This window comes from Maniola jurtina, chromosome 22, assembly GCF_905333055.1.
Source record: "Maniola jurtina chromosome 22, ilManJurt1.1, whole genome shotgun sequence".
NCBI lineage: Eukaryota > Metazoa > Arthropoda > Insecta > Lepidoptera > Nymphalidae > Maniola > Maniola jurtina.
In genome coordinates this window covers 8276562-8291121 of record NC_060050.1, presented here as the reverse complement: position 1 = coordinate 8291121, position 14560 = coordinate 8276562, and the positions used below count along the sequence as shown (strand labels likewise).

General features: G+C 35.5%; 1 protein-coding gene across 3 annotated transcripts in view; it reads left to right on the top strand.

Annotated features, from left to right (window-relative positions):
• Positions 1-14560, top strand: part of LOC123876709 (CDC42 small effector protein homolog) — a 40919-nt gene that overhangs the window by 23543 nt on the left and 2816 nt on the right. For all 3 annotated transcript variants that reach the window (XM_045923025.1, XM_045923024.1, XM_045923026.1), the window contains 2 exons: positions 3191-3877; positions 14417-14511. In XM_045923025.1, the coding sequence (XP_045778981.1) occupies positions 3733-3877; positions 14417-14511 (240 nt within the window). In that variant the 5' untranslated portion in view covers positions 3191-3732. The remainder of the gene's footprint in view (positions 1-3190; positions 3878-14416; positions 14512-14560) is intronic.

Genomic DNA, 14560 nt, shown 5'->3' with positions numbered 1-14560 from the left:
ACCACATGCAGACTGAAGGCTAAAGTAGTCTGTAAAATATTTTGATTAAGTACCTTCAGTGTTTGGGCATGAAAGATTTCTTTAACTCGTCTTTCAACTAACTGTGATAATTCAAAGACAGTGTCCCAGACAGACAGACAACTCACAAAGCACTTGCATTATAGCAAAGCTACGCTAAGTGGCTGGCTGCATTCCAACTGTCAACGTTTCTTATTAAAGTCCTTTCCTTTTCCTTGCCTACTTTAAAGAATGCTGAGCTCGCGGGATGTTGCAATTTTATTCATTTTCTTTCTAAGAAAGATAAAAAACTTGATGGAAAATGCCAATGTTTCTTTGCGGAAAATATCTAAAAGTATGTTCGACATGGAGAAAATAAAGTAGGTATTAAAATTAAGGTAGGTATTACTTAAATAGCCTGGCCAGCCTGGATGTCCAGCGCGGAAATGCAGCCAGTATTTTTGGCACCATTCCACGAGGGCATGATTTCTACAGTAAGACTAGGTTAAGTTTTATTGTGATATTTCCGACAAAAATATTCAATTAAGTAATTTTTAAAATGATTTTTTGAAATTAAAAGGATAACTGACTGAATACCTAAGGCAGAATATCAGCGTATCATGACGTCTAGAAACTTATAATTTTGCAAGTAGTGTTTCTCTATAATCTTTACTTTACAAGAAAGGATTTTCAGGAACCCGAGAGAGGGCGGGTTAGCTTATGAATTATAATTAATATTAGATATGTTTTATTAAATGTGATTACTTTTAAAGTTATTTTATACAGCGTAGATAGGAACTACATAGTAGCATATTATGTAGCACGAAGTCATAGGGTGACCAAATTAGAGAGTAAATATTGGTTTTCACCACTGAGTAGAGATCCTTTATCTATAGTTTTCACAGATTCATGACGCTGCTGGCCTGGGACGTGATCTGTCTTTAAACTTGGAGAAATGAGAAACCGATAGACTTTCAATGAAAGGAGAGGTGCCCTAACAATACCTATAGGCATAGTAATTAACTAATTAGGTACTCGTTTGTAACCTAAATATTATACCTACCTACCGTTTGAGTTTGATAGAGATTGCTCGTGGGGTTTTGACCAGAACAGAGTTAGCTTATAATCGGGAGACGGACCTAGACTTTGTCTCGGAAAAATTACTTTTTTGTACAGGAAAACGGAAAATTTAAAAACCATAATCCGTTCAACCAATTTTGACGGAGGTAGCTTACATTCCGAAGAAGAAAATGTTTTATCCCAGAAAATCAAAGAGATCCCACGGGATTTTTAAAAACCCCAGGCGGATGAAGTCGCGGGCATCATCTATTCTAGTTAATATGAAATAATTAGAATTCCTTGTCAAATTCTCATAGGATAGGTTCATAATATATAATGTATTGTATATATTTTATCTGATTCCAAAGGAAATGTTTCTAACACGTGAAAAAAGAATACAATGACATGACCTCTAACTTCACCGAAGTGATGTTATCTTATCGGGTGTCAGTATTGAGAGGCTGGATAAACGAGAGATAAGAGAGATGTTCTGAAAAACGCCAGATAGCCATCTGACAGGGATGCTGTAAAGGCCTTAGTCTCGGCCATGATCTCTATGCATATCAACACAATATATTATCTGTATCTCTATGCGCATCTGCATAGTCTAGATACGACGACTAGTTTGCCAAGACTTGGAAGATAAAGTTGGTATGCATTGAAAAAGGTGTCGGCCTCCTAGTCGGAAAACATAATTTTTATGTAGGTACATAATTTTATAACAAAATATCGAAAAAATACGACTATAGTACGGAACCCTCGGTGCGCGAGTCTGACTTGGCCGGTTTTTTTAAATATTTATATTTGCGCTCGACTGCAATCACACAGAAATAGGAGATAATGCACTCAAAGTTAGAGCACCTGCTTAGAAGGTGCCTATTCACTCTTCTTTTGAAGATACCAATATCATATCTAACGGGTATAATATTATATTATAGCAATTCACAAATAACAAAGAAACAAAGTAGATATTAAATTGGGTCTACGAGCAAGATCCATTAGCCCCCCATTAGCTAATAGCTCGTTAAGAATTAGGAATCTAATTCTATATAACTTAATTAATCTTTCTGATACTGAACTAGACATTGTCCCTGACCTCGCTGACAAATTAAGAACGCTAATAATACCTTATAAAATGACCTTGTCTTGCTAGTAAGAAGTCCCAGATTCAATTTTCTGTTGGATTGACTGACGAATATTTTTATTAATTTACCTACCGTAAAGTGGACACCTCATGTGAATCAAGTTATTTATATAACAAGGTAGCCTGCTCGCCTGAGTATTCACCATAATATTCTTAAAGGTGTGTGGAGTCTATCAATTCGCACTCGGCCAGCATGATGGACTATGGGCTTTTGTCTTTTTAACAAACCCTTCTCATTCTGAGAGGAGACCCGCGTTCAGCAGTTATAGGCCAGCGGGGATAGGTTGGGAATTGATATGATGATGTTGGTAGCTTCGGCTTTATAGACGGGACAGTTTACTCGTAGTATGTACCTACTCGCACTCGTAATATCAGCCGTTTCTTACTGGTTATTCTTGGTAGGAGGGACATTCCAATTTCCGAGCCAATGTTAAATTCAGTGACGATTTAAAAGCACTTTAGTATAAAAAAATGTTTCTACATAAAATAGGTATCTTATAATCTTCCTGGGTCCCAGATATAATTTCCGACTGGTCCGAAAAGAATTTTAACTTTCCGGTACGAAGACCGATTATTTTCAGGATAGTTCACTTTCATCTTAAGCTCCTTCTTAGCTGAGAGCTTAACTGCATAAGCCAGTTTGCCCAGTTAAGAGCGTGCGTGTGAACGGCAAGACGGTATCCCGCGCAGTTCCAAAAGCTGCTAAATTTTGGACTGCGCAGTTCTCGATCTTGCTTGTGCAGTTTTAACTGAGCGTATAGCCGACGCGTTAGTCTACATCGTCACCTACCACCAGATAAAATTGCAGTTGAAGGGTCAAGAACATCGTCAAAAAATAACTAATGTACCGATTTCAATTTCAAACAATATACAGATTTGACCTACCCAATTTTTATTGTATACCTAAATTTATGAATACAAGATACATAAACAAGGTCGTTAGGTATCGATTCCAAGAACTCGCTTTAAAAATATTTTTCTTTTTCACAGATTTCACCCGCGAGCCATGTGACCCGATCAGTTTACGCCGGATCAGCGCAGCGGACGCATCTTCTCCGAAACATAGATAATATTATCATACAATCGATAATATAAAACATAACCGAACTTATCTTAGTTCTACAGAAAGACTTGGATAAAACTCGGCCATTTAATAACGACAATCGTAAAAGTAAAGTTCTTTTTATTGTGCTTTGAAAATAAACTTGGGAAATAAAGTTTGGTGCCGCGTTTAAAAGCTTTTGTTACTTGCACAAGTGATGAGCTAGGTCACTTTTATTTTCAAAATAAAAATAAACTTCTATTAGATTTCGTGCTGCGTTTTTAACCAGTACAATTGGAGTGTTTATGTACTTTATGAAATTAGACTAAACCTGAGAATTCCAGGGTGTATTTTAATTTTACTGTGTTTCTAACTCATACACAAGTGTAGTGCATATGGATTATTGAAATTACATTAAAGTTAGTAGTGTTGAGTCGCGCTTAAACGCGACTGTAACTCGAACAAGTGTGGTGCTAGTGGACTATCAGACATGGCAACTACAGGTAGTGAGATGTGGCTGCAGTGGTTCGCGTGCTGCTACCAGCCGGCCGCGCAGGCGCAGAGGACTGCTCGGCGGAGAATAGACAGATCTATGATCGGTGCGCCAACCAATTTTCAACATACAGGACACATAGGTAAATTCAAATTCAAATTCAAAATATTTTTATTCAATTAGACTTTTACAAGTTCTTTTGAATCGTCAAAAGCATCTACCACTGGTTCGGAATGCCTTTCTTACCGAGAAGAACCAGCAAGAAACTCGGCGGTTACTCTTTTCAAAGATTTGATTTGGTAAGGTTGAGAATGTAATTTAAAACTTATAACTTCAGTTTTTAATGGCATAGGGCCCAACGTCAAGCATTTTAAACACTACACGCTAAGTAAATTACTGTTTATTGTAATGGCCAAAATGTCAAAAACCGGGTACTTGGTCAGGACGTGAGACGATTACGTATTAGTTTACAGTTTTAAAATTTAAAGTTGATTAGTTCAAAACATATAGTCATGTTGCGCAAATGGGTAGATACCTAGAAAGGGCATGGCTACCCAAAATTTAAAAAAAATCGGCTTTAGACAAAGACTTCGGGCTGCATCTCGAGATACCACACGATGATTACGTATTCTGGCATTTGCACGATTAATTCTTATTTTCTTTTATCATCGAGTGGCACTTCAAAGCGATCATTATAATCTCGCGCAATAGTTGTATGATGTACCTATCGATAAGGTGTCATTCGATTTCGGGCAACCTTCAAATGCGAGTGAACGACCGATCGATGCGAGATATCGATACACGACGCAATTGTATGGATGTGTTAGGGCGTGTTCAAACTAGCTATAGGGCAAACACCTCACTATGTACACATCTCTAAATTAAACTAAAATCTGATAGATCTTAATTATTAAGTAAGTAATTAAGTTAAGTATTGTTATAATATCCCTTTCATTATGCTCCCTGCGGAAAAGCACTAGATTTAGATTTACCAATTTAAGTTTTCAAAACCACATAATCACTACTCTATCACTGCTATGTTATACTGCTACCTAGTACGGATATTATATTAAAGAATTTTATTTATTTTATTTTATTTTTATTAATAAGGTTCGCTAGCGATTTTTACAAAAATTATCTTAAATTAAATAAAGTTAAATTACATGACGTTGTATGTAAAATCATTTTAAAGCAAACACTACATGCACATTCACATAATTAACATGGAACAGTTATATTATTATTATGGTTTAATAATACTCTTGATAAAGAAAACAAGAAAAAATAGTAGGTATGTCAAAATGTGAGTAGCATCTGCCGACAGAAGTAAAAAATACAAATTATGAAATAACAGAATTATTTCAACACTAACTAATTTTTACATCTCGTTAACTAATGTTGGTGGTTGATGATATGCGCTAACATAAGCTGTCGGTGATGCGATCTTAAAATTTTTACCTTTCCAAAAATGGCCCAACGCGCCTAAAGTTTTCATTTCAAAAAGATTTGACTTTCCTTGACCTATCCGTCAATGTAAAACTGGCCTTAGCAAAGATTTCGGACGCATTACGATTTACCGCTAATCAATTACGATTACAGTTATCTCGTAACTAAATTATATACGCAGGTATAATTTATAATCTGGTATTATAAATATGTGTCTAGATCTAGACCAGATTTAAAGAGCATTAGCCTTAAAATGTGACGCGAGTGTTCTTTTACAGATATTTTCATTATAAGGAGAGATAATTATTTAACCATTGTTGCCCCCTTTGCTGGCACTATCGTCGGATAGTTTGGCAAGCCCATCTAGTTAGTAGGCGACTAGTCACCGTCTGCCATATTTTCGCAACTTGCGCGGAATTGTAATTTTCACACCACTCGCTCGATATTGCCTTATTACAAGCCTGTTACCTAAAAGTATGTTACAGGGATCGGGATAAATCCCAAGCGGGGATTTCAGAGCAACTCCTCAGCGAAGACATCTAGAATCCTGAGTGAATGGCGGAAATGAATTAAATTTTTTATTCTACGTGTTGGTCATAATAATTATGTCCCCGCAAACGTATGGTCGGTCGGCTTTGTCCCGTGAGAGGACAACCAATAAAATCAAATACCTACTTAATATTGGTAAACAACATTCGTGAATAAACATAAACAATACGCATAAAATATAGGTACATAGGCGTTTAAAAAACGTGGTGTGAAAAGACTCTTATGTTTTCGAATTAAATTTTTTTTTTTTTTTGAAAACATTTTCGAATTGTATTTCTATTATTTTTTGAAAACATGTTTGTGATTGCCCACTGAGATTGTCTTTGTCATTTGTATGGTATTACATAACAGGGAGAGCGCTATATTAACTTCTTTCCGTGGATAGAGTCGTCTGTTGTTGTCGGACTAGTTCGATAAAACCCATCATTATGTGCCCAGACAACGAATACCTACCTATTGATGTAGGAGCAATCTAGATACCTACGAATATAAACAGCTTTCCTAAATAACATGCTCAAGCAAAGTAGCGCAAGAATGTAGAGACTTACCTACCTGGGTAAGTAATAAACACATGCTTGATATTTCTCCCATGGTATTTCTAGGACAACATTGTGATAATTTGTGAAATTTTATATTATATTTTGCATTTTTACTGTTTATATGGGTCCCTAACTTGCAGTAAAACGATTTTATTTTATTTATTTTATTTATAATCAAGTAAGTCATATGATTATTATCTAGTCCTTGTTGGAAACTTGAGAGCTGAGCTGTTGGCATTTTAGTCGCAACTCATAATTGACGTTTTACTTCTCTGAATAAATAAATTCTTCTTCCAAATAAGACTTGGGTATACACGACGCGTGACGGATACGTGTCCTTCATCATCATCAACCAATAGACTCCACTGCAGCGTATATTTTTCTTGTAGGGCCTTCCACACGCCACGGTCTTGCGTTGCCCGCCTCCATCCAACGGCTCCCTGAGACTCGTTTCGTTTCGTCTATCCACCCAGTTAAGGGGGTCTTCCAACGCTGCGTTTTCCAGTGGGAGGTCGCCTAGCACCTTGAGGCTCCAACGTATATCGATTTTTCGGACTTTACACCCTGCCTAATACCCATTGCTTTCTGGTTCTCCTACGATCTCCTTATTTCTAATTTGATCACGTAGAGAAATTTCTCTGGCCGCGACCGATGGATATCTATCTTAAGTGAAATGAGGAAATCAGTCGGAGGATTCAGCTTCTTCAAGAATTCCATGATATCTCTAGGAAATTCGTGAAATCACAGAACATCACCCTGCGGCCTACATAATGATGTATGCGCATGTCGCATGTCGCTGCTGTTACTCGTCTTGTCTGCCCAAGCCCTAAAGACAGCAATTTCAAGTGGTTTCCCTTTATAAAGCTGGTTTAGTCATACTACTTCCACTTGTCATTAATAATGCAAGAAAAACTAGTGTGAGCTTTGTCCTAACATTGCCTTTTTGAGACAAGTTCTAGTCACATATTGTTGGATAATGATCTTATTGCTAGTCATTGAACCATGAGTTATGTCATAGAGTAATAAATAGAACCATATACCTACTCTAAATATAATAATATACGCCACTGAACCCTTTTACATAAATTTAATCCTTAGAAGATTTTGGTTGCCTACTAAACAAATGGTTTGTTTACGTAACAACTGCTAACCGTTGAATTTCTTGTTGGTTATCCTCGGTAGAAAGAACGTTCTGAACTGGGGAATTAATTATTCATTGGCTTTATTTTGTAAGAGTTTATTTAATTAAAAAGTTTCTTTTCTGTTAAAATGATTAATTGAGATTACTTTATCATCAACAAAATATTATCTGGGCCAATGAACTTAAGTTCCTAACGACGCACGGATGACTCATATAGGTATACCAACCTATAAGAAAAAATAAAACCCTAGCAAAGTATTAATATGCATAAAAGGTTGGCTAATCAGTGAAGTAGCATATTTCAGATAATATATTAATACATCAGTATTAGCTTAGGTTTATATGTATAGGTTTAAGTAGGTACCTACTTGCTTAAGTAATCGTTTTTGCTTGGTGAGTTTGTTGGACAGTTTCCAACAAAAGTGCTTTTCTGTTTTGTTTGAGTGGGTACTCAACTGCTCAGGTCTCGGCTACTTCACTGCTTAGCGCAGTTCGAATGTTCACTTTGACAACTTTGTTACAAGTTCAATCTTGTACTAAAATTAATATAGAGTTTATTACAAGGTACATAATATTAAAGAGTTTTTTCTAAGAAGCCGTTTATTTTCAAACATTCGCGCTGAAACTTCGTGGATTCTCTATGATAAGGTGAAGATTAAAGAATTTTCGTTGTTCAAGTATTTATTATTCATTACTGATTTATTAAAATGACTGTCACTTTAATCAACAAAATAATACTCGATTTGCAGCGTTTAGCACAGAGGTTGTAGTAGGTACTAGGTACGCACATTAATTTTTGTATTACCGTTGACATTAAATTAATCCATTGCTCCATATTCGTCGTTATTGGAATCTATCCAATTAAGAAATGATTAATGATCAACCATTCACTAATTTGTCATTGACCTATTATTATTGTACCTAATTTGATTATTGATCTGATTTCATTATTTTTAAAACTGGATGTTAGTTTTTCCTGACCGCTCTCAAAACAAAACAAGCCCCAAAAGTATTTAAATCATTGTGAGTGAAATCCATTATATCTACTGATGATTGAACTTACGTGTTAGTCGGAATATGTCTGACTAGTTTCCAACCCGTCTTGGTCATAAAACATTTGAACTTAAGTATATGTAGTTATTTTCTATATGCATTGGAACAAGATGGGCCTTATGTCATGTATTTAGAACCATTTGAATTCCAATAAAGATGCCAACGGTTATGTATTATAATTTAGTTATATAAAAACTGTAGTTAGTATGCCACGTACACACGTGCGTTCCAAATTCGGTCTCGAAGTGGCCGGTTGAACGTCTGCTTCCGTAAATGGCAAAGAATTGTCGCATTGGACTGTAGACGCTGTAAGTAGAATTCATACAAAATACGTGTAATGTACGACGTTTCCCCTTGTGAATAATTGCGGACGTTGTCATGCGATTTATACGGCAGAAATATATCGTGGTGGTGACATTTAGTTGAAGGATAATACAGGAGAAGTAAAATGTTTACGGTGTTTTTAGTTTCTTATTATTTTAGTTATTTTAAATTATTATTTTTTAATTTACTCACTGTTGTGACTGTGGCGTCACCCGGGTCACAGCTGAAAATCAGCGTCCTGCATATGATGCAGGACTTAATGCTGAGCTGTACACCCATTTGGGGTGGTGTCACAGATGAAAATGTATATTTGTATACTTTGTTTTTATCTGTGACACCTACTACAAATAAATACATTTTCTTTCTTTCTTCTTTCTTTCTTTCTAGAGACCTCAATATCGCGGGATGCCTTAATACATAAATCCCAATTCGAGTATTTTTTTGTACATTGCGACGATTAATTATTCAGTCGCGTGTGAAAGCCCCTATAAAAGCCCTCTATTGTCCAGCAGTGTCTACATCTAACGGTTGATGGTGATGAGACGAAATTCCTTCGAAATAATTTTGCTAGTGTGTTTTGCTTAACAAAAACACTATCATATAAAAATTATAGAAATTCCTTATATTTAATTTTGGATCTATTTGGCATATTGGATGAAATATTCGCTGGTGCATATACCACGGTAATTGTTTTAAATTTTGTTATGACGTATAAAAAATAATATCTATGAAGTTGCCTTCAAACTACGGAAATATAATATAATATATAAATATCGCTCACCCTACTTTTAAAAGTCACTGTTCACACTGTTAGATGTAATAATATTACATCTGAGACATTACATTACACATAAGATGTAATAATATTACATCTAACAGTGTGAACACTGACATTTAAAGGTAGGGTGAGTGATATTTATATATTATACATATTATATTTCCGTAGTTTGAAATCAACTTTAGGTATGTTTCTTAATGACGCAGCTCAAGCTATATTACTTTATTTGTTTATTCTCTTTACACTAGACTTAATAGATATATAATGTCTAGTAGGTATATTATGTCCATTAGATAAATCTCTTCCCGTCTCTAAGCTGACATCACTTCCTTTAGGCGGGTTCCGCGATGCCCTAAGTATCTATGTTTTTACTAACGCTTTTTACATTAAAACATTTTTAAGACCATGTTGTGTGATTTTCGAGAATTGTTTGAGGAAAATAGATTTTAACTGTGTGACTGTAGACACACAGTAGGGTGTAGTTGTTTATAAAAACCGAAGATCTACCTACCTAATAAGATTCATCCGTTAAGTTTAAACTGCCCTTTAATCATACAAAGATTAATTTGAATAGTCAGTTTAAAAGATACGAACGAAAATAATACAGACTACAATCATTACAAATTTGAAAAACTTCTCAATAAAGATAGTAAAATATTTGAATAGCTTTCTCTACTAAATTAAATAAGTCTAAGTAGAAATCTCGGCAAAATAATGAAATGCATATCTAACCTTAGAAAACATTAATTTTTGGTTGGTTAAAAAACTATAGTAGGTATATTATGTACTAAAGTATAAAAAATTGCTCTGTTCATTTGAATTGATCTGCAAAAACTAGGTTCTTTTCCTTACTCCTTGGTAAGCCTATCGATCTAATATGTGCATACATATTTCACAGAGCTCTAGTGTCTATGTACGATGCTAATCTGATAAGTAGTATTTACATCTACATTAATAGAGCTTTTAACGATAAACACTAATTAAAGCGTTAGCTTAGTTCAACATGCTGAAGCCATAATTATGTTTGCCCAAGCCAAAGTCTTCAACACCCTGGACAAACTAACAATAAGTGTCTACTTACCTATCTTACTTATTTAGATTATCCTATCTACCTACAAATACTATAAATGCAAAAGTTTATCTATCTGTTTATCTGTTTGCTAGCTTTTCACGGTTATAAACCGTTTGAACGGATGGTCGTTTAAGCAATTTTGACGAAATACGGTAGGTACAAAAATAGCTTGAATGCCAGGAACGGACATGAGCTACTTTTGGTCCCCAAAAATCAAAGAGTACCCACGGAACTTTTCAAAAACCTAAATCCACGCGGACGAAGTAACAAGCTTCATCTAGTAAAATATAAAACGGTAGATAACAATGTAACTATTTTAAGTTTCTACGGCTGTTCAGCCACAGATTGTGTCCTCAGATTCCGTGGTAGGTACGTAATCAATACATTTTGTATTCGTTGTAAAAAATAGAATAGAGATAGGAATAACCGATGTTGTCGTTTGAATTTAAATTTAGAACATCAGAGTAGGCACATTCATTGCTACCACACGTCTAAAATAAACTAAGTTCGCCGGCCGAGGCAAGTAAGCGGTCGAGTGATTCATCTTCGTTCAAACGAGTACAATCGCAGATATTTCGATGTTCTTTTTTACACATTTTAATGGCCTCGCGTCGCATAGTAATTTTTTTTACATTTACGTGCCTAATCTACCTAATAGCACACTAATAGGTAACATCAAATAACAAGTACAGGAACATAACATAAAATCGTTTAAAATAATAACGATCCTAGCCAATGGTTGACTTGGTATTTAACATTTTTTAATCAATTAGGTACGATACGGCTAAAATACGGATAATCATGCAAACATAGTACCTAATATAAGAATCCTTAGACACTAGGTTGAACTAAGTACTTACCTATCTTAAAATTCCCTGAAATTCACGGACTTTGGGGCAAATAATTTTGCTATTTCAGATTTTGGCAATGCCTTTTCAGTCATAAAAAATCTTTGGACGTGTACACATAAGTTTGTTTAATAGCTTTGGTCATTAGTATAGGTACCTGAACATCGCTGACCCAAATCGTCCACGCCACTGTACGCCAAATTGCTGAGTGGCATACCTACTTCATACCTAGTAGAAGCTATCTATGTCTTCTCTTTACTCTGCCGATAAAAACAAAATCACAAATAGCTGTTTGTTCGTTGTCTATTTCATTCCTTTACAAATTAGTAGATTTTTGAGTTCGGACGCGGTTTTTACCATTAATATCATTTCATTTGGAAACTAAAAGCTTTATATTATGTAATAATGTTTTTTGTAGTGTATACATATAATACTTGTATATAATATAGGATATACATGTGAATATGTTAATACGTGTGAAGTCGGGGTGAGTTAGCTAGTTTGTTAATGTTTCGAGCACGCAGGCAACATTTCGACATTGCTAAACGGTTTCATATGACATTGCGTGTTAGCTGATGCTATGCAATTAGTTAGTCGGATTATATCATAATATTATATAGTTTGAGCTAATTACAGTTACCTACTGCCATATTATGTGCTGCTATAGTTATACTAATATATATATTCATCGCGGGCATCAGCTAGTAATGAATAAGCATCACCTACAAGTGTAAATTATAAATTTATAACACCCCCGGCAAGTGAAGGTTATAGTAACTAGAAAAAAGCTGATAACTTTCAAACGGCTAAACCGATTTTCTTGGATGATAGCTAAGAACACTCTCGATCAAGCCACCTTTCAAACAAAAAAAACTAAATTAAAATCGGTTCATTCATTTAGGCTCTACGATGCCACAGACAGATACACAGATACACACGTCAAACTTATAACACCCCTCTTTTTGGGTCGGGGGTTAAAAATAGCTAAGAGGAGTAAGAGGATGTTATTTCGATTTCTCTTCGGGTCGATTTAAATAAACGATAATAGCTTGTGCAATAACGAGTTAACGACTCTATAATGACGCTCAGAGAGGTATGTGTCCTTAATGCATTTCACCTCTTAACATATTTTTGTTCACTCTTCTTCTACACACAAACTATTTAATCTAGGTAACATAAGCGACTTCGTTGACGTGGAATTTTTATAAAGAAATCTTCAGCTTGATCGGGGCATTTTCATATTATATTTCTGGGATAAAAAGGAACACGCGTCCCCACTCTTCAATGGCATACGAGTATCTACGAGTTATCTCTGTGTACGTCAAAATCAATTATTCAGTAGTAGAACCGTGAATAGGACAACCCCCTTAAGCATTAATTATGTTGTACCTACTGTAGATAAGGATTTATTGATAAACTAGCTGCATCTTATCATCGTATTAGTGGTACTCGCTTTTATAGTGCAACGCGAAGGGGTGTTATAATTATTTTGACCTATACTGGATTCTTGCACAAGTTTTCCCGGGTAGATAAAAGCCATCCTTTCAACCCTAAGAACCAGGTCACAAGTTTGTTTACGGAAATAGGAGTTCAGAGCTCGGGAGTCGGGACAGCTCCCACGGGACGAGCTTGTAATGTGTATTGCGAGGAAGGTTGTTTACCTCGTAGAGCGTAGGCCGTAGCTGTATAGCCTCCCGACTTATTATGTTACTTGCAAGGGTGTAAATGGGTAAAACTGTCACAATAATATTCACTTGAAAAGAAAATTCTTAGAAATTAGTAGTAAAATGTATATGTAGTAATAGAAAATATTTGTTAATAATTATATAAATCGTGACTTGCAATGCGGTTTGGCATTTGCTGTAAGCATTGAAAGAATCTGTTAAAAAAAAAGGAAAAGATGAATATGGTCAATATTTTCTAAGAAACTGGTCAAGTACGTAGGGTTCCAACTTCCGTACCGTAAAAAGAATAACACTTTTTATATAAAAATTTTTTTTGTCAACCACAAATTCGCGGATTCGGATTTTTCACTTTACATAGTATACTTGTGCTATAAGACATTGCTAGGTACTTATAAAATTTCATGATTCTAGGTCAACGGGAAGTACCCTATATGTTTTGATTCCGCATGGATCTTGACAGACAGACAGACAGACAAGAAGTGATCCTACAAGGGCTCCTTTTTTCTCTGGATATTCGGAATCCTTAAAATAAGTTTTGTAGTAGGTTGGCTTGTACCTACCAAGCCTGTTTAGTTAGAAATTGTTTATATCGAATACCTTGGCGAGACCTTTCAAGGTCGTTACAACGTGATTCAAACATGGCGCTAGTCACGAGTCACGACTCTTCGACTGCAGCTTTTATTCCACCATTACATAGATAAATACCTAGGTAATTACCGCTAGTTGTATAGGTATTATATTATGTATGTACTTATTTAACGAGCCATTTACAATAGAATTTATCATTATTTAATAGTTAATGAAGTAGGTATACCTATTTATTGCGATAACATTTGAAAAGAGAAACTGACGAGTTTCTAGCTGGTATAAACAGCATTCTGAACCAGTGATAAATTATTTTGACGACTCAAATGCACCTGTAGAAGTTTTATTGTATCTATTCTACTATGTCTAGACCCTTTTGAAGTGGGGTTCAATTCAGGACAGATAACAGACCTCAATAATTTTCTTTATTTAGCTTGCCTAAGTTGGAACCTGATCTGTTTTTATAATAAACATACGATCTAATAAGCTATCATCATCATCGCCATCAACCCTGAGAAGGGCTTGGCCATAGTAAACCACCACTGTCCAAGTGCGACTTAGCAGACTTAACACATTTTTGAGATTGTGGAGAACTCTCATGGCATGCAGTTTCCTGACGATACCTACCAAATAAACTCAGCGTATTTTCACCTCGTTCCAGGTTCCACGGACGTGGACATGCCGTCGTCGCTGCTGCACTCCATACAGAACCAGATGCAGAGCAAGGGCGGCTACGAGATGCCCTATGGTGTTAAGGTGAGAACACAACTAATATGAGACATGGCGAAATTTAAGTGGTTTTAGA